This window comes from Eleutherodactylus coqui, chromosome 9, assembly GCF_035609145.1.
Source record: "Eleutherodactylus coqui strain aEleCoq1 chromosome 9, aEleCoq1.hap1, whole genome shotgun sequence".
Classification (NCBI taxonomy): Eukaryota; Metazoa; Chordata; class Amphibia; order Anura; family Eleutherodactylidae; genus Eleutherodactylus; species Eleutherodactylus coqui.
In genome coordinates this window covers 101,194,768-101,212,994 of record NC_089845.1, presented here as the reverse complement: position 1 = coordinate 101,212,994, position 18,227 = coordinate 101,194,768, and the positions used below count along the sequence as shown (strand labels likewise).

Below are 18,227 nucleotides of genomic sequence, written 5' to 3'. Positions count from 1 at the left end.
ATCCCGATGACATAAGGGTACGTCATTTTGCGGGAAGTACCAGCCTGCCATGACGTACCCTTACGTCATGGGGCGGTAAGGGGTTAAACGACGACCTGTTCACAATGAGGGGAGGCAGGTGGCCGGAAGAAAGGCTGGAGAGACATCTGTCTGGGATGATTTGGTGAATCCTGCACTGAGCAGGGGGTTGGACCCGATGACCCTGGAGGTCCCTTCCAACTCTATCATTCTATGATTCTAAGAGATCTCCAGCCGCTCCACCTTGATTCACTGAACAATTATCGCTGCTTTGTGAAAGCACTGGAGTAACAGTCGCTGAAACAGCCGTTGGGTGCTTATGTGCCTGACTGTCGTTCCATGAGCCAGTGGAGGTCACTGGTTGCATGTGCAGGTGGAGGGCACTGGTTGCTGGGTACTATGTGCAGGTGGAGGGCACTGGTTGCTGGGTACTATGTGCAGGTGGAGGGCACTGGTTGCTGGGTACTATGTGCAGGTGGAGGGCACTGGTTGCTGGGTAGTAAGTGCTAATGGAGGGAACTGGTTGCTGGGTACTATGTGCAGGTGGAGGGCACTGGTTGTATGTACAGGTGGAGGGCACTGGTTGTATGTGCAGGTGGAGGGCACTGGTTGTATGTGCAGGTGGAGGGCACTGGTTGTATGTGCAGGTGGAGGGCACTGGTTGTATGTGCAGGTGGAGGGCACTGGTTGTATGTACAGGTGGAGGGCACTGGTTGTATGTACAGGTGGAGGGCACTGGTTGTATGTACAGGTGGAGGGCACTGGTTGTATGTACAGGTGGAGGGCACTGGTTGTATGTACAGGTGGAGGGCACTGGTTGTTGGGTAGTATGTGCAGGTGGAGGGCGCTTGTTGTTGGGTAGTATGTGCAGGTGGAAAGCAGGGCTTGAAGGGGTGTATATACAGGTGCAGGGCACCAATTGTTGATAAGAGGGTGTTCGGTCCGTGGACACATATTGGTGGACCTGCACTCACCTTGATAAGATGCTTGTTCACCCATTTGGTAAATGTCTTCTTCTGCACTCGGTCTCGTTCATCTGTAAGAGAGAAGACAACAGGTTAAATAAGCAGAAGAGCCGATCTCCCCTCCCTGCACTGAACCCCCACGTATCCTCACATATCAGGACCTCAGATTAATGTGTGAAAAGGGTGTGCACCCCGATAATGGTGCGTCCTCACCTATAGAGCAGTGTAAGGTGCAGAGCTATGTGTAATATTACACAACGGGCTGGATGGGGACCCCAGGAGCAGTGCGGGCCTCAGACTGTTTACGAGAGGGTCTGTACCAGACAGACACAGGTAACGGGGTCATCACTGTGCAAAACCCAAAGCACAGCCCTGTATATAGTAGAACAACTCCAAGAGGCAATAACACGCGAGACCCAAACACTTCCCCTAGAGGATAATAACACCATACAGGCATAGCACCCTCCATAACAGGTTACAGGACGCCTCACACAAGCATAGCGCCCCCTAATCACAGGTAATAGGACGTCATACACAGGTATAGCGCCCCCTAATCCCAGGTAATAGGACGTCATACGCAGGCATAGCGCCCCCTAATCATAGGTAATAGGACGTCATACGCAGGCATAGCGCCCCCTAATCACAGGTAATAGGAGGTCATACACAGGCATAGCGCCCCCTAATCACAGGTAATAGGAGGTCATACACAGGCATAGCGCCCCCTAATCACAGGTAATAGGAGGTCATACACAGGCATAGCGCCCCCTAATCACAGATAATAGGAGGTCATACACAGGCATAGCGCCCCCTAATCACAGGTAATAGGAGGTCATACACAGGCAATGCGCCCCCTAATCACAGGTAATAGGAGGTCATACACAGGCATAGCGCCTCCTAATCACAGGTAATAGGAGGTCATACACAGGCATAGCGCCGTCTAATCACAGGTAATAGGACATCATATGCAGGCATAGCGCCCCCTAATCCCAGGTAATAGGACGTCATACGCAGGTATAGCACCCCCTAATCCCAGGTAATAGGACGTCATACACAGGTATAGCGCCCGCTAATCACAGGTAACAGGACGTCATACGCAGGCATAGCGCCCCCTAATCATAGGTAATAGGACGTCATACGCAGGCATAGCGCCCCCTAATCATAGGTAATAGGACGTCATACGCAGGCATAGCGCCCCCTAATCACAGGTAATAGGAGGTCATACGCAGGCATAGCGCCCCCTAATCACAGGTAATAGGACGTCATACGCAGGTATAGCGCCCGCTAATCACAGGTAACAGGACGTCATACGCAGGCATAGCGCCCCCTAATCATAGGTAATAGGACGTCATACGCAGGTATAGCGCCCCCTAATCACAGGTAATAGGAGGTCATACGCAGGTATAGCGCCCCCTAATCACAGGTAATAGGAGGTCATACATAGGTATAGCGCCCCCTAATCACAGGTAATAGGACGTCATACATAGGTATAGCGCCCCCTAATCACAGGTAATAGGACGTCATACAAAAGGTATATCGCCCCCCCAATAACAGGTTATAGGATGTCTAACACAGGTATAGTAGCCCCCAAGAGGACGCTGTACACTGGTATCACACTCACAATAACAGGTTATAGGACACCATATACAGTTATAATGCCCTGCCCCCCACAACAACTGGTATAACTGGTTATGGTACCCAAACTGGTATAGTGCCCCCCTCCCCACCCCCAACAGCAGGTAATGGGATTCCATATACAGGTATAACGCTCCTGATAACAGGTAGTATGACGCTTTACACAGGTATACTGCCCTTCCCCATATCAAGTTATAGGACGCCAAACACAGGTAAAGTGCCCCCAATAACAGGTCTGAGGATGCCATACACAGGTATGATGGCCCACAATAACGGGTTATAGACCCCATACACAGGTATGATGGCCCACAATAACGGGTTATAGACCCCATACACAGGTATGATGGCCCACAATAACGGGTTATAGACCCCATACACAGGTATGATGGCCCACAATAACGGGTTATAGACCCCATACACAGGTATGGTGGCCCACAATAACGGGTTATAGACCCCATACACAGGTATGATGGCCCACAATAACGGGTTATAGACCCCATACACAGGTATGATGGCCCACAATAACGGGTTATAGACCCCATACACAGGTATGATGGCCCACAATAACGGGTTATAGACCCCATACACAGGTATGATGGCCCACAATAACGGGTTATAGACCCCATACACAGGTATGGTGGCCCACAATAACGGGTTATAGACCCCATACACAGGTATGGTGGCCCACAATAACGGGTTATAGACCCCATACACAGGTATGGTGGCCCACAATAACGGGTTATAGACCCCATACACAGGTATGGTGCCCCACAATAACCGGTTATAGACCCCATACACAGGTATGATGGCCCACAATAACGGGTTATAGACCCCATACACAGGTATGGTGGCCCACAATAACGGGTTGTAGACCCCATACACAGGTATGGTGGCCCACAATAACGGGTTATAGACCCCATACACAGGTATGGTGGCCCACAATAACAGGTTATAGACCCCATACACAGGTATGGTGCCCCACAATAACCGGTTATAGACCCCATACACAGGTATGATGGCCCACAATAACGGGTTATAGACCCCATACACAGGTATGGTGCCCCACAATAACGGGTTATAGACCCCATACACAGGTATGGTGCCCCACAATAACGGGTTATAGACCCCATACACAGGTATGGTGCCCCACAATAACGGGTATAGACCCCATACACAGGTATGCTGGCCCACAATAACGGGTATAGACCCCATACACAGGTATGCTGGCACACAATAACGGGTTATAGACCCCATACACAGGTATGGTGGCCCACAATAACGGGTTATAGACCCCATACACAGGTATGGTGGCCCACAATAACGGGTTATAGACCCCATACACAGGTATACTGGCCCACAATAACGGGTTATAGACCCCATACACAGGTATACTGGCCCACAATAACGGGTTATAGACCCCATACACAGGTATGGTGAACTCCGTAACAGGCTACAGGATGCTGTACACAGGCATACTGCCTCACCCCCCCCTAAATAACATTATAGGATTGCTGTACCCAGGTATACTGCCCCTGCCCCAATACCAGGCTATAGGATGCTGTATGCAGGTATGGTGGCCCCCTCATATCTTACTCTTACAGAGGCCTCAGGAGACACCAGAGCAAAAGAATATACGTAAAGATCCATGCTGTTCCTAAGATCTTACCTATCCCAAGTGTGCCCACTGAGCCTGCCACAGAGATGCCACACAGCAATCGGGCATAGCTCACACTCAGTTTAGCATAGTATGAGTTAATAAACGTTATCATAGAACTCACAGCTACTGGCAAAGGAAGGGTTAACGTGCTACCATCCCACTGTGTACACCTGGACCCCGAGCTGCCCACGGCTGGACCCCGAGCTGCCCACACCCAGCCGGTACCTTTCTTGCCCTCTGTGGCCCTCAGCACCGCCAGGTACAGGTTGTCCTCGGAGCTGGTTCTCTGGCGGAAGGAGCTGTCCTGATTGGACGGTAGGGCTGCATTAGTGCGATACATCTGCTGGTCCATGGAGCTTACAATCTGCTGTCTCTTCCTGATGGGTCTGCTCTCCGCTCTGACTCTCAGCCTTCACCTCCCTCCTTCCCTTTCTCTCTCTCCCCCTAGATTGGCCGCAGGCTAAGCAATTCCAAGCCTGCCCTGTCTGGTTCCTGCCCTGCCTCCTCAGCGCCTGCCCCTTTCCGAGGTGTGTCACTGACCCACTCAAGGTGTGCCCCCCTGCCACTCCCCACAGGATGCCCGGCCTCCCCATCCTGTCACTGCAAACTCCAGCCTGAGACAAGCTTTGAGATTCACAAAGCACAGCGCAAGCTGCAAGATACACAGAGCGCAGCGCAAGCTGCAAGATACACAGAGCCCAGAGCAAGCTGCGGGATACGCAGAGCCCAGCGCAAGCTGCGGGATACGCAGAGCCCAGCGCAAGCTGCGGGATACGCAGAGCCCAGCGCAAGCTGCGGGATACGCAGAGCCCAGCGCAAGCTGCGGGATACGCAGAGCTTAGCGCAAGCTGCGGGATACGCAGAGCAAGTAGTGAGATACACAGAGCATAGCATCAAGCTGCGAGATACACAGAGCACAGCTCAAGCTGCGAGATACACAGAGCACAGCTCAAGCTGCGAGATACACAGAGCACAGCTCAAGCTGCGAGATACACAGAGCACAGCTCAAGCTGCGAGATACACAGAGCACAACTCAAGCTGCAAGATACTGTACACAGAGCACGGTTCAAGCTGCGAGATACTCCATGATGCTCCACTGTCAGCCGCACCCCCAAAGATATGGGAGGTTGTTTTGACTTAAAAATGCCTTGCATTTACGGGTAATTCACATAGTGGCGCGCGCGATATGGGGCGGGATGCACAGTGTGAAGTTGGCCTACTTCGGAATTACATCTCCTTATGTTAGAAATCCACAGCAACAATTTTGCAGGACGTCCGTAATTCTGCTGTAGAAGCTTTCCTGCTGCAGAATTTATTCCTGCGGTTTTGAACTAAAGACGCGCAGATTTTACCGGGTGCGAAATACGAGCCCCGCAGGGATAGGACGCAGAATTCTGTTCCGTGTGAAAGGTCCTTTAGGGCCGTGAGATACGCAGAGCATAACTAAGGCTGCAGGATCTGAAGTGCACAGATCAGACCATGAGATACGCAGAGCGCAGTTCAGACCGCGAGATACACAGAGTACAACTCAGACCGCGAGATACGTACAGCCCAGCTCAGGTCATGAGGTACGGAGCTGTGTCTTGTGGGGTCACTCCAGTGGTACGCCCCATGTTTTTGGGGTCTCCTGGGTGATAACATCCCTGTGCATCACTGGATGTCCCCCCTGTATTTGGGGTGTCGCACGGCTGGTGCTTTGGCGCAGTGTTCAACAGCCATCACATTCCTATAACCTGCTGTGACAGAACTGTCTAAATATCTAGCAGCTACACATTCCTGCCGACCGCGCTTACGCAGATTAACCCCTGTGAGCCCGCGCCCCACCCTCCCGGCTCCACACCTCGGATGCGGCCTCCATCACGCCTCTGCCATGCAAAGCCGCCCTTGGGACACCGTGTCATGCGTCACTCACAATGTACAAAACACGGCGCTGCGATTGTGACACCCCGATGCTGCGCCCACACGCGGGGCGCCGACACGGCTGCTGCTCCTCGTCACAACCAAGGATCCAAAAGTCACATGTGAATCATTAATGTGCCGCCATTCACAAAATGATGACCCACAGAAGAATTGCGCAAGCACCCCCCCCCCCCCCCCATTACCGGAGGATAATCTCCTGTTAGCGCTCTATTATATGATAGAGCGAGATAATTACACCCAACGACTAATGAGAATTTCCAGGCGGCGCGTTTCATTGTGGGCTGCCGAATAGAACACAGAAGCTCAGCCTAATATCACGCTTGCCAACGTGCGATATTCACGGCGAGACGTTTTTGATTAAAATTCGCATCACTTCTGTGAACGGATCGCAAGTGTTTTCCATGCACTCTTCTCCAGGGTCCTATAGGAAATTAGATTATACACTATTTCTGCCCGTGGATTTACTCATTGAAAAAGGACTAAATCCACTTAAGGATCTGCGGCCAATTATTTGCATAACTTCGGCAGCTTAGTTGCAGATTTATGCCGCAGTTTTTAGGCCTCCTGCACATGAGCGTGACGTTATTGCGCTCTTCTTCGCAGGCAAGTATCCTTTTTTTAGTTAACATCAGAGTGGGAGACGCACAGCGCTCTGAACCGCCTCAACAGCTCAATTAGTCGCCGGTGTTAGAAAAAAACCGCTGCGGAATCACACTGCTAAGTGCGCAATTTAGTACAGATGGTGCAAAAATATAGAGCATATAGCGTATTTATTAACATGTGAGGGAACCCATTGAAGACAATGGTTTAATGGATGCGGTTTCTATAGCAGATTTTCTGCAAGCAAAACTATGAGGCCCTTAGAGGCAAAATCCGCGCCATAGTCAGTCTAAACATCCGCAAAGCAGGAAAATCTACCACAAATCTAGCATAGGACATTGACCAAAACCCGAAATATATAACACGAGGATTTGGCGGTGAATTTAACCCCTCTACATTCAAACGGGGTGAAATCTGCATAGAGAATCTGTGACAGAAGCCAAATCTGCCATCATAGGTCAATTTACCAGCAATTAACTGCGTGTAGATGACATTTTTACCAATTTCATCCGCGTGGCTGGTACTGTAATTTGTGGCGCAGCACTTTCGCTACGTGTACATTTACCCTAATGGCGGGCACGAGGGATGGTCACCCAGCAGCTGTAGAACAAGCAGCTGGGACAGAAAAGGACGACAGATAGAAAAAGAGGAACAGAAACTCTGTGGGCTAACATGGTAACTGAAGGGTTAACAATGGGGGACCTCCTAGTGATATAATGTGTCATCTGATCCCCCCACCCTGCGTGATACAACAGGAATCACCAGATCCACAAGACCGGAATCCCTGCCCAACCCTCCTCATAGTAATGCATGATTAACATGTGACCATTGCTCAACCAGAGATGTCACAGACGTCTACTCCACCAGCAGTCGCCCATGTCTACTCCACCGGCAGTCGCCCATGTCTACTCCACCGGCAGTCGCCCATGTCTACTCCACCGGCAGTCGCCCATGTCTACTCTATAGATCTCAGTACTATATACATTACTACAGGTGAGGATAGACGTGTCTCCTGCTCACGGTCCACCTGTGCATCTCGGTACTATATACTGTACATTACTGTAAGAGAGGTCTAGACTGGCGGTGGTGGATGTATGCTACGCCTCGGGAGTGTCCGCACGTCTTCCCTGAGGTGCGGTTATGTATTAGTGCCTTAGGACAGTCAATTCCTCTCACTCAGTGGTGAGTTTAAGGAAATGTTGGCTTTCCTGGGAATACGTTATGGTGCTATACTGGGTGTGACCTATAGAGTGTCAGCTCTTCTGCGCAGGGTAAAGCTTCAGGCCCTGCTACACAAGTGGATATGAAGTCTGGGTGTCTACAGAGTACAATGTAATAGCAGAACTGTCTGTGGATAATGATTAACCAGAGAGATCAATGAATGCCGAGGGACGCTGCACAGTGTTATATGTCATATATATTACATACACATACTCTGTGGCAGGGTAGTGCGTGTATACAGGTATATATTGGATAGAGCAGGGATAGGATACATGAGTGTTTGTTTTCTAGGTGTGAGCAGTTGGTGACCGGATGGGACCTCTGGACTGGAGACAATAACCCCCTCCTCAGGAGTACAATGGGGGCCGCCCCTTAGATCAGCGCTCCCTCTGTGGGAAACGGTTAATAATCCACCAACCTCTTTTGACCGTATTTACACTGACACCCCGGATATTGCTGCAGCAACAGGGAGTCAAAGGAGAAGTACATTCCTCATAGGGAGATCACTGATAGGACGGGGCGGGTGAAATACCTCACGGATGTCTCATATTCCTCCACCTGGAAAACAACTCCATCCGCTGTTACATCTCACAAAGCAGAGGGCGCTGCCCGCTGTGGCATCTGCACCCCTGCCAGTCAACTGCGCTGCCCAGACAGTTGTTATACCGTTGGCACAGAGCACAGGTAATGAGAAAGTGTACAGAAGAGGGCAGTGAATTACTTTCTCTAGTAATCTTTTCTACCTGCAGCAGCAGGGGGCGCTCTGTTTACCCCTCTATCTGGCTACTGGCTCTGATCACTCAGCTTTGGTGATATCAGAATTAAATATGACATGGAAGCTTTTGCTCTGAGATGAGTGGAAGGGGAATAATGAGGTGCAGATCAGGATACAGTTTGTGGGGCTCTACAATCTAAACCCCTCATTCCTGCGCCGTGTATATCCGTGGTGCCCCATCCCTGCGCCGTGTATACACCTGGTGCCCCATCCCTGTGCCGTGTATACACCTGGTGCCCCATCCCTGTGCCGTGTATACACCTGGTGCCCCATCCCTGTGCCGTGTATACACCTGGTGCCCCATCCCTGTGCCGTGTATACACCTGGTGCTCCATTCCTGTGCCGTGTATATACCTGGTGCCCCATTCCTGTGCCGTGTATATACCTGGTGCCCCATCCCTGTGCCGTGTATATACCTGGTGCCCCATCCCTGTGCCGTGTATATACCTGGTGCCCCATCCCTGTGCCGTGTATATACCTGGTGCCCCATCCCTGTGCCGTGTATATACCTGGTGCCCCATCCCTGTGCCGTGTATATACCTGGTGCCCCATCCCTGTGCCGTGTATACACCTGGTGCCCCATCCCTGTGCCGTGTATATACCTGGTGCCCCATCCCTGTGCCGTGTATATACCTGGTGCCCCATCCCTGTGCCGTGTATATACCTGGTGCCCCATCCCTGTGCCGTGTATATACCTGGTGCCCCATTCCTGTGCCGTGTATATACCTGGTGCCCCATTCCTGTGCCGTGTATATACCTGGTGCCCCATTCCTGTGCCGTGTATATACCTGGTGCCCCATTCCTGTGCCGTGTATATACCTGGTGCCCCATTCCTGTGCCGTGTATATACCTGGTGCCCCATTTCTGTGCCGTGTATATACCTGGTGCCTCATCCTTGTGCCGTGTATATACCTGGTGCCTCATCCTTGTGCCGTGTATATACCTGGTGCCTCATCCCTGTGCCGTGTATATACCTGGTGCCCCATCCCTGTGCCGTGTATATACCTGGTGCCCCATCCCTGTGCCGTGTATATACCTGGTGCCCCATTCCTGTGCCGTGTATATACCTGGTGCCTCATCCCTGTGCCGTGCATATACCTGGTGCCCCATCCCTGTGCCGTGTATATACCTGGTGCCCCATCCCTGTGCCGTGTATATACCTGGTGCCCCATTCCTGTGCCGTGCATATACCTGGTGCCCCATCCCTGTGCCGTGCATATACCTGGTGCCCCATCCCTGTGCCATGCATATACCTGGTGCCTTATCCCTGTGCCATGCATATACCTGGTGCCTTATCCCCACACTGCCTATGCACCTAGTGCCTCATCCCTGCGCCGTATATACATCTGGTTTCACAGTCCTGCGCAGCGCACGCATCTAGTGATTTCTTACCTGTGACACATTATTTACGTCTCTCTCTTGTATTGCACCAACACATTCTGCAGCGCTGTACACATTTTCATCACTCACATCAGTCCCTGTCCCCCGTCCCAATCACATTCACACATCATGAATATTGTATCAAGCCAAATTTATGTATTAGTATGTTTTTGGAGTCTGGGAGGAAACCGGAGAACCTGGAGGAGACTCATGTGAACACGAGGAGGTCATTCAGAAAAAGGACTGCAGATAAAGCTGGGTGATATAAGTTGTGGGCGGTGGGTGATCCATGCCCCCCACCCCCAGCTCCTTGCCATTCACAGTCTATAGGCTTCAGAACTATCACGAACCCAACTAACATTCAGGTCCCCAGTGTAACAGACAATGTGATCAGAGAGCCCCCTGGTGGACAAACTAAGGACTTTATGAACTGCACAGACCTGTCAGGTGACATAAGCGAACATGAGAAATCACAGAGTATAGCTCATCTTGCAAATATCACCCAAATTCCAAATGTACCCCATCTGCACCCCCTTACATACAACTAAGTGACTAGGCTCATAAACATCAGTCATAGAAGTGGCCCTATACTATTTGGGGCACCGAGAGGACACTAGTACTAAGTAGGGCCACCTATGATCCTATTACTAACTGGGGCACACAAGAGGTCCTATTACTCAGTGGAGCCCCAAAGGGGGTCACTAGTACTAATTATGGCCACAGAGGGGGTCGTATTAGTAAATGGTATAGCAAAAGAAACAAAAAATTCCACAGGGATATAACCAGGCTATTAATTAATGAACAAGCAAAGCTGCCCAAGGTAAAGAGTCTCTTCGTTGCTAGATATGATAGATATGATAGATATGAGATAGAGAGAGAGAGAGAGAGAGAGAGAGAGAGAGAGAGAGAAATGACCCCCCCCCCCCGCCACCAACCTAAACTGTCATCATATATATCAAAATGTCAAACAAATTAAGGAACCAATTTCTCTACTTTATTTTAGCGTAAATATATCAATTTTTAAAATAAAATATAATTTTAAAAAATCATTTACCCAGAACAAAAAAATTCTGTGAAAAAAAGAGATATAAAACAAATCTCCCTGTAAAACACAGCAAAAATAATTTTGTTAGCTGAAGAAAAAAAAATAGGGCTGTAAAACCAACACCTGGGTAAAATCCCTAAAAAGAGTCTTGTCTTTTTGGACCGAAACACCCTGATCCTTAAGGGGTTAAAACTACAGGACGATTGCCAACTCTTGTAAGCTAAATATATATGGAGATCGCTCTCATCTAATTATAAAGTAGTATAGCCTATCTTGTATCCATACGTGGGGATTAAATGGCGGCCACAATCTCCCACAAATATATCAAAGGCAGCAACTAGTCCTGACAAATAACCCGCCTGACCAGGCGTCAGTGGGGGAAAGAGCGGGGCCATAACTAAGGGGCATTTCGCTGCCCTCAGGCAACTTTGTTCACCTATCATTAAATGGGGCACAGAGGGGGTCTTAGAAATAGGACTCTCTGTGGCCCCAATTGGTACTAAGTGGAGACACAGAGAGGGTCATTACTACTAAGTGGGGCCATAGCAGGCACATTATTACTACGGGAAAGGGGATCCCTGAAAAGTTGATTACGGTTTGCAGCAGGATGGCGAGTGTGCGCTGGGGTCAGACATGATTGGAAGAAATGTAAATGGCGGTCTAGGCCAAGAGAGAAGAAAACCAATTATATGGAGCCGATGTAATGGAGCCCTGAGCCGGCGGCCAGCACGAAGGATGTTAGGATGGATAGCGGGATGCAGCACAGAGCAGCCGGCCGGCCACCCGCATCATCGGTGGCGAAGCACACGCGCATCCTGCGGCCAGCAATTGGGACCAGAGAGCAGGGGAGCTGACGTTATGGAGCCCTGAGGCGGCAGTCCGCATGGAAGGGATAGGCAGATGCCGGGATGCAGCGGACAGACGGTGGGCGGCTGTCTTGGCGGTGAAGCTCATGCGCTCCTTGCTGCTGCTGTGGAAAGAATAGGAAACGGTGAGCAGGGGAACTGCCGTCGGGGAGCACAGAGGCGGCCATCGCGCGTGGCATGGACTTTACAGCTGGAATCGCTGCAGTGCCTGTGTGTGTATTGATTCGTGCCTGGGCTGCAGCCTCAGCCTGAGGGTTACTTTTCTTCGGACCCTTAGATTATTAGATGTTAATTTTGCCTTTTTTAGGCCAGCATTAACATCTAATAATGTGCGCCTACGAAGACAAGTAATGCTTAGGCTAAGGCTGCAGCCCAGGCACACCATGCAGCTAGGACCTTCCTGTCTTGAGCCAACCAGGACCTAGGGGTGTGAGATGGGCATTCTCCCTGTCAAACCCCTAGCTTCCAGTGGGGTCAAGATACACTAATACCTATCCTGACACCCTGCCTCGCGCCAGACACATCCGGACGCCAGGCCCTGCCTCCCGCCAGACACATGCTGACGCCAGGCCCTGCCTCCCGCCAGACACATGCTGACGCCAGGCCCTGCCTCCCGCCAGACACATGCTGACGCCAGGCCCTGCCTCCCGCCAGACACATGCTGACGCCAGGCCCTGCCTCCCGCCAGACACATGCTGACGCCAGGCCCTGCCTCCCGCCAGACACATGCTGACGCCAGGCCCTGCCTCCCGCCAGACACATGCTGACGCCAGGCCCTGCCTCCCGCCAGACACATGCTGACGCCAGGCCCTGCCTCCCGCCAGACACATGCTGACGCCAGGCCCTGCCTCCCGCCAGACACATGCTGACGCCAGGCCCTGCCTCCCGCCAGACACATGCTGACGCCAGGCCCTGCCTCCCGCCAGACACATCCTGACGCCAGGCCCTGCCTCCCGCCAGACACATCCTGACGCCAGGCCCTGCCTCCCGCCAGACACATCCTGACGCCAGGCCCTGCCTCCCGCCAGACACATCCTGACGCCAGGCCCTGCCTCCCGCCAGACACATCCTGACGCCAGGCCCTGCCTCCCGCCAGACACATCCTGACGCCAGGCCCTGCCTCCCGCCAGACACATCCTGACGCCAGGCCCTGCCTCCCGCCAGACACATCCTGACGCCAGGCCCTGCCTCCCGCCAGACACATCCTGACGCCAGGCCCTGCCTCCCGCCAGACACATCCTGACGCCAGGATCTGCCTCCCGCCAGACACATCCTGACGCCAGGCCCTGCCTCCCGCCAGATACATCCTGACGCCAGGCCCTGCCTCTCGCCAGATACATCCTGACGCCAGGCCCTGCCTCCCGTCAGATACATCCTGACGCCAGGCCCTGCCTCCCGCCAGATACATCCTGACGCCAGGCCCTGCCTCCCGCCAGATACATCCTGACGCCAGGCCCTGCCTCCCGCCAGATACATCCTGACGCCAGGCCCTGCCTCCCGCCAGACACATCCTGACGCCAGGCCCTGCCTCCCGCCAGACACATCCTGACGCCAGGCCCTGCCTCCCGCCAGACACATCCTGACGCCAGGCCCTGCCTCCCGCCAGATACATCCTGACGCCAGGCCCTGCCTCCCGCCAGACACATCCTGACGCCAGGCCCTGCCTCCCGCCAGACACATCCTGACGCCAGGCCCTGCCTCGCACGGGCATATGAACTATTACGCACGTTTTTTTTGTGAGTGTAATATCTGCTGCATATTTTAAACTACCATAGCTTATAATGCGCCAAAATAGGACATGCTGTGATTTTTCACACGTAATATGCCTGTGAAAAACGCAGTTCTGAATGACCCAATGTAATTCAATGGGCTTTTAGAACTGCAAACGCTGCCCCCATACACCTGTGTCAGTCCTTAGACAGTCCCTACAGTCGCAGATGTGGGAGCTGAGCTGCACCTCCAATGTCACAGCACAAAACAGGTTTGAGTAATTCCAGGGCGCGTCGTAATCGCATAATCTCAGGAGAGACGACAATGACTGTTCTTCCTCCTCGATCACATGAAGCTGTCTGGTCACTACCATTATGAGTTCAGCACACCGCTCTCCTGATATACTCTGTGCTGCTGGGGACCCTCCTCGCTCCTCTATGCAGCATCCAGGCCTAATTCACAACATCATTTAAAAAAATTCCCGAAACAGGCCAAATCTTTTTCGTTTTCTACGCCTGTTAGGGCTTCTTCACATCTGCGTTGAAAGTTCTGTTAAAATAACAGTAAAGTATAGCACAGCGTGCAGCACCATTTTTTCCAGTAAAATGCCATTCACTACATTATAGTGCAATAGGGCCCGTCCGGCACCACTTGTGTTCTGCATGTGCCGGATCCGGCACCGCTATTATTTCCCTTGTTGTGCTACAATGAAGCAAACAACGGAAATTACTAATGCCAATTTGGAGGAGTCCTTAGCAACAGACCGGTGAAATATGGCCAGTGCACAAATGGCGTCCATGTGTTCTGCTTTTTTCTTTGTGTCTCCTCTGACTTGACTGGCCGAGTCTCACCCGCAAATCGGTGCAGACAGAGAGTGTTCGAAAAAATTTTCACGTGGACCACGTGTCAGTGTGAAAAACCAGATGTGTGAATACTTGGGGCATGGACTTCTATCTGCTGTCACAATCTAGTCAGGTGTATTCTTGGACAACACTTAGACTGAAGATACACTTGTGTGAATTAGCCCGCAGTCTGCGACTCCCCACAAGACCCGCGCTCTCCTTCCTGACATCCTCTGTGCTGCCAGGGATCCTGCTCCTCCAACCATGTACCTAACTGCGGATGGCGACTGTGGCAGCATTACAACCACCATGCCAACTGTCACTTCCTGTACCTAGAGGATCATGGGAGTTCCGTCATCCTAGCTCCAGGTTGCTGTGGCTTATATTTAGGAGGCATGTGATAAGCATGCCATAATAGCAATGTCAGCTGGGGAGGTCATTTATTTTATTGCTCCAATGCAATCAAAACAGATAATGAAACAACTTTATAAATGATCTTGTTTCGTCCGGTCTCTCACCGGCGTTCCGTCGTGGATCCGGCTCAAAATGCCAGAAGAAAAAGCATTGCATGTAGCACTTTTTCTTGCATTCAAAAGCTGGACAGCTGTGCGGAAACCCAACAGAATGCATTCGGCGCTGTTCGGTTTCGTTCAACTGCAGGGATTCCCCTTTCCTGCTCCCAAAGAAAGAAAGGGAAACCCCGAGTGTAGAAGTGAAATTACCCTTAAATATTTTCCTATGGTTTTGTGTGTACAGCTCCTATGCAAAACTGTGTGTCTCCATGGTTACGGACTAGAAACACTGCATGCTATGACGCTCAGCCACTTCTTCCTGATAACCTACAGAGAGTAGAAAACCAGGCAGACGGAGGAGGTAACTGCGGCCTCAGTGACTGGCAGCAGAGGGGTTAAGTGATCAGGACCCACCTACACAGCAGAGCTTCTTGTACAGGTGACTCTTCCTCTCCTGCTCCGAATTCCCGTCCAGCCAATCAGAGCGCTCCAGAAGCATCTCCCTCTTAAAGGTGTAGTACCAGGTAGAGGAGGCAGGACGCTTGACTGACTCTGCCATGACACTTCACCCAGGCAACAAGACATCCAATGGAGACCTGTGCAGAGACCCCAGTATGAAGCGAGTAGGGAGATCCTGCAGGAGAGCGGCAGCGAGCCCTCAGCGTGTCGTTGTGTACAGCAGCCGCTCTCCCTCCCTCCTCTCACTGTGGAAACACATCCACGCCCATCCACAACGCTGAGCAGCCGCCCACAATGTGACTGCGGCCCAAAACACCCCGAGGAAAGTAGGAAAGAGGCACTAAAGGCTGCACCAACTGCCAACATCGCCGCCGCGCGTAATACTCAGCGTTGCCGCTTCTTCCCCGTAAAGCCGCTGTCAATAGGAGTGTATTTTAACTCCGTATGTAGTCTGGGCTTTAAACATGTGACAAAACGCTTGTCTGAAACTGGCCTAAAACTTGGCATCACCGCTTCTCTCCCCTGTGTAATACTTGGCATCACCGCTTCTCTCCCCTGTGTAATACTTGGCATCACCGCTTCTCTCCCCTGTGTAATACTTGGCATCACCGCTTCTCTCCCCTGTGTAATACTTGGCATCACCGCTTCTCTCCCCTGTGTAATGCTTGACATCACCGCTTCTCTCCCCTGTGTAATGCTTGACATCACCGCTTCTCTCCCCTGTGTAATGCTTGACATCACCGCTTCTCTCCCCTGTGTAATGCTTGACATCACTGCTTCTCTCCCCTGTGTAATACTTGACATCACCGCTTCTCTCCGTATGTAATACGCTACGCCTCAACGCTTCTCGCCCGTACAGAATACTTGGCATCACAGTTTCTGCATCGCAGCTTCTCTCCCGTGTGTAATACTCTGCATATCACCGCTTCTCTCCCGTGTGTAATACTCTTCATATCACCGCTTCTCCCCGTGTGTAATACTCTGCATATCACCGCTTCTCCCCGTGTGTAATACTCTGCATACCACCGCTTCTCCCCGTGTGTAGTACTCTGCGCCTTCCCGCCTGCTCCCATGTGTAATACTCTGCGCCTCACCGCTTCTCCCATGTGTAATACTCTGCGCCTCACCGCTTCTCCCATGTGTAATACTCTGCGCCTCACCGCTTCTCCCCATGTGTAATATTCTGCATATCACCGCTTCTCCCCATGTATAATATTCTGCATATCACCGCTTCTCCCCATGTGTAATATTCTGCATATCACCGCTTCTCCCCATGTGTAATATTCTGCATATCACCGCTTCTCCCCATGTGTAATATTCTGCATATCACCGCTTCTCCCCATGTGTAATATTCTGCATATCACCGCTTCTCCCCATGTGTAATATTCTGCATATCACCGCTTCTCCCCATGTGTAATACTCTGCATATCACAGCTTCTCCCCACGTGTAATATTCTGCATATCACCACTTCTCCCCATGTGTAATACTCTGCATACCACCGCTTTTCTCCCGTGTAATACTCTGCATACCACAGCTTCTCTCCCGTGTGTAATATTCTGCATACCACCGCTTCTCTCCCGTGTGTAATACTCTGCATGTCACCGCTTCTCTCCCGTGTGTAATACTGCATATCACCGCTTCTCTCCCGTGTGTAATACTCTGCATGTCACCGCTTCTCTCCCGTGTGTAATACTGCATATCACCGCTTCTCTCCCGTGTGTAATACTCTGCATGTCACCGCTTCTCTCCCGTGTGTAATACTGCATATCACCGCTTCTCTCCCGTGTGTAATACTCTGCATGTCACCGCTTCTCTCCCGTGTGTAATACTGCATATCACCGCTTCTCTCCCGTGTGTAATACTCTGCATGTCACCGCTTCTCTCCCGTGTGTAATACTGCATATCACCGCTTCTCTCCCATGTGTAATACTCTGCATACCACCGCTTATCTCCATGTGTAATACTCTGCATACCACCGCTTCTCTCCCATGTATGATGCCCATCAGCACAGCCTCTTCCCAGTACAGTAATGTCCCCCACTTCTGGCTGCCTCTTCAGAACAGACCTGATGGCTCACAGAGGACTGCCTGCACTGACACATGGTAACAAGCTCCCAGCTGTGTACCGGTTCTGCACCTCTGGATATAAAGACGAGTCGCTAACACAAAGCTTCCGTCTTCTTCCAGGATGGAGGTTATTTACATAAAAACTGGAAAGTCTCTTCTGTTAACGCAGTGGGAGCTCCGCCAGCGTGTCAGCCACAGGTGAATAAAGGCCTCCTGTCACAGGAATTGCGCAAGAGAAGCAGTAGACAAAAGTGGGAGTGGCCAAGATAAATGGACGCTCCAGTCATTAGAGTGCAAGCTCTGCTGTCACAACCACAAGGAAACAGCACATAAAACTGTGAGAACAGCCGTGGTGGTGGTGGTGGGGTGATACATCAACACGGGTAGGGGGATATATCTACACGGGTGGGGGGGGGGATACATCTACAACTGCTATCAAAATGCTTCAACCCCTAACCCAATTGAGTTTATTTGTCGAATTTACACACTGCTCCTGCAGGCGTGATGTACAATCAGACATCTATACTGGGGGGTATACATCTATACTGGGGGGTATAC

The 18,227-nt window shown here is 51.4% G+C and overlaps 1 protein-coding gene across 17 annotated transcripts in view; it reads right to left on the bottom strand.

The window, feature by feature from the left end:
- The window catches only part of PLEC (plectin), a 151,165-nt gene that overhangs the window by 49,849 nt on the left and 83,089 nt on the right, over positions 1-18,227 (bottom strand). For 12 of the 17 annotated variants that reach the window (XM_066578167.1, XM_066578170.1, XM_066578155.1 and 9 more), the window contains exon 2: positions 993-1,054. In XM_066578167.1, coding sequence (XP_066434264.1) covers positions 993-1,054 — 62 coding nt within the window. Of the gene's footprint in view, positions 1-992; positions 1,055-4,497; positions 4,701-15,557; positions 15,718-18,227 lie in introns of those variants that run through there. The other 5 variants (XM_066578163.1, XM_066578165.1, XM_066578169.1 and 2 more) reach the window with 2 other exon arrangements.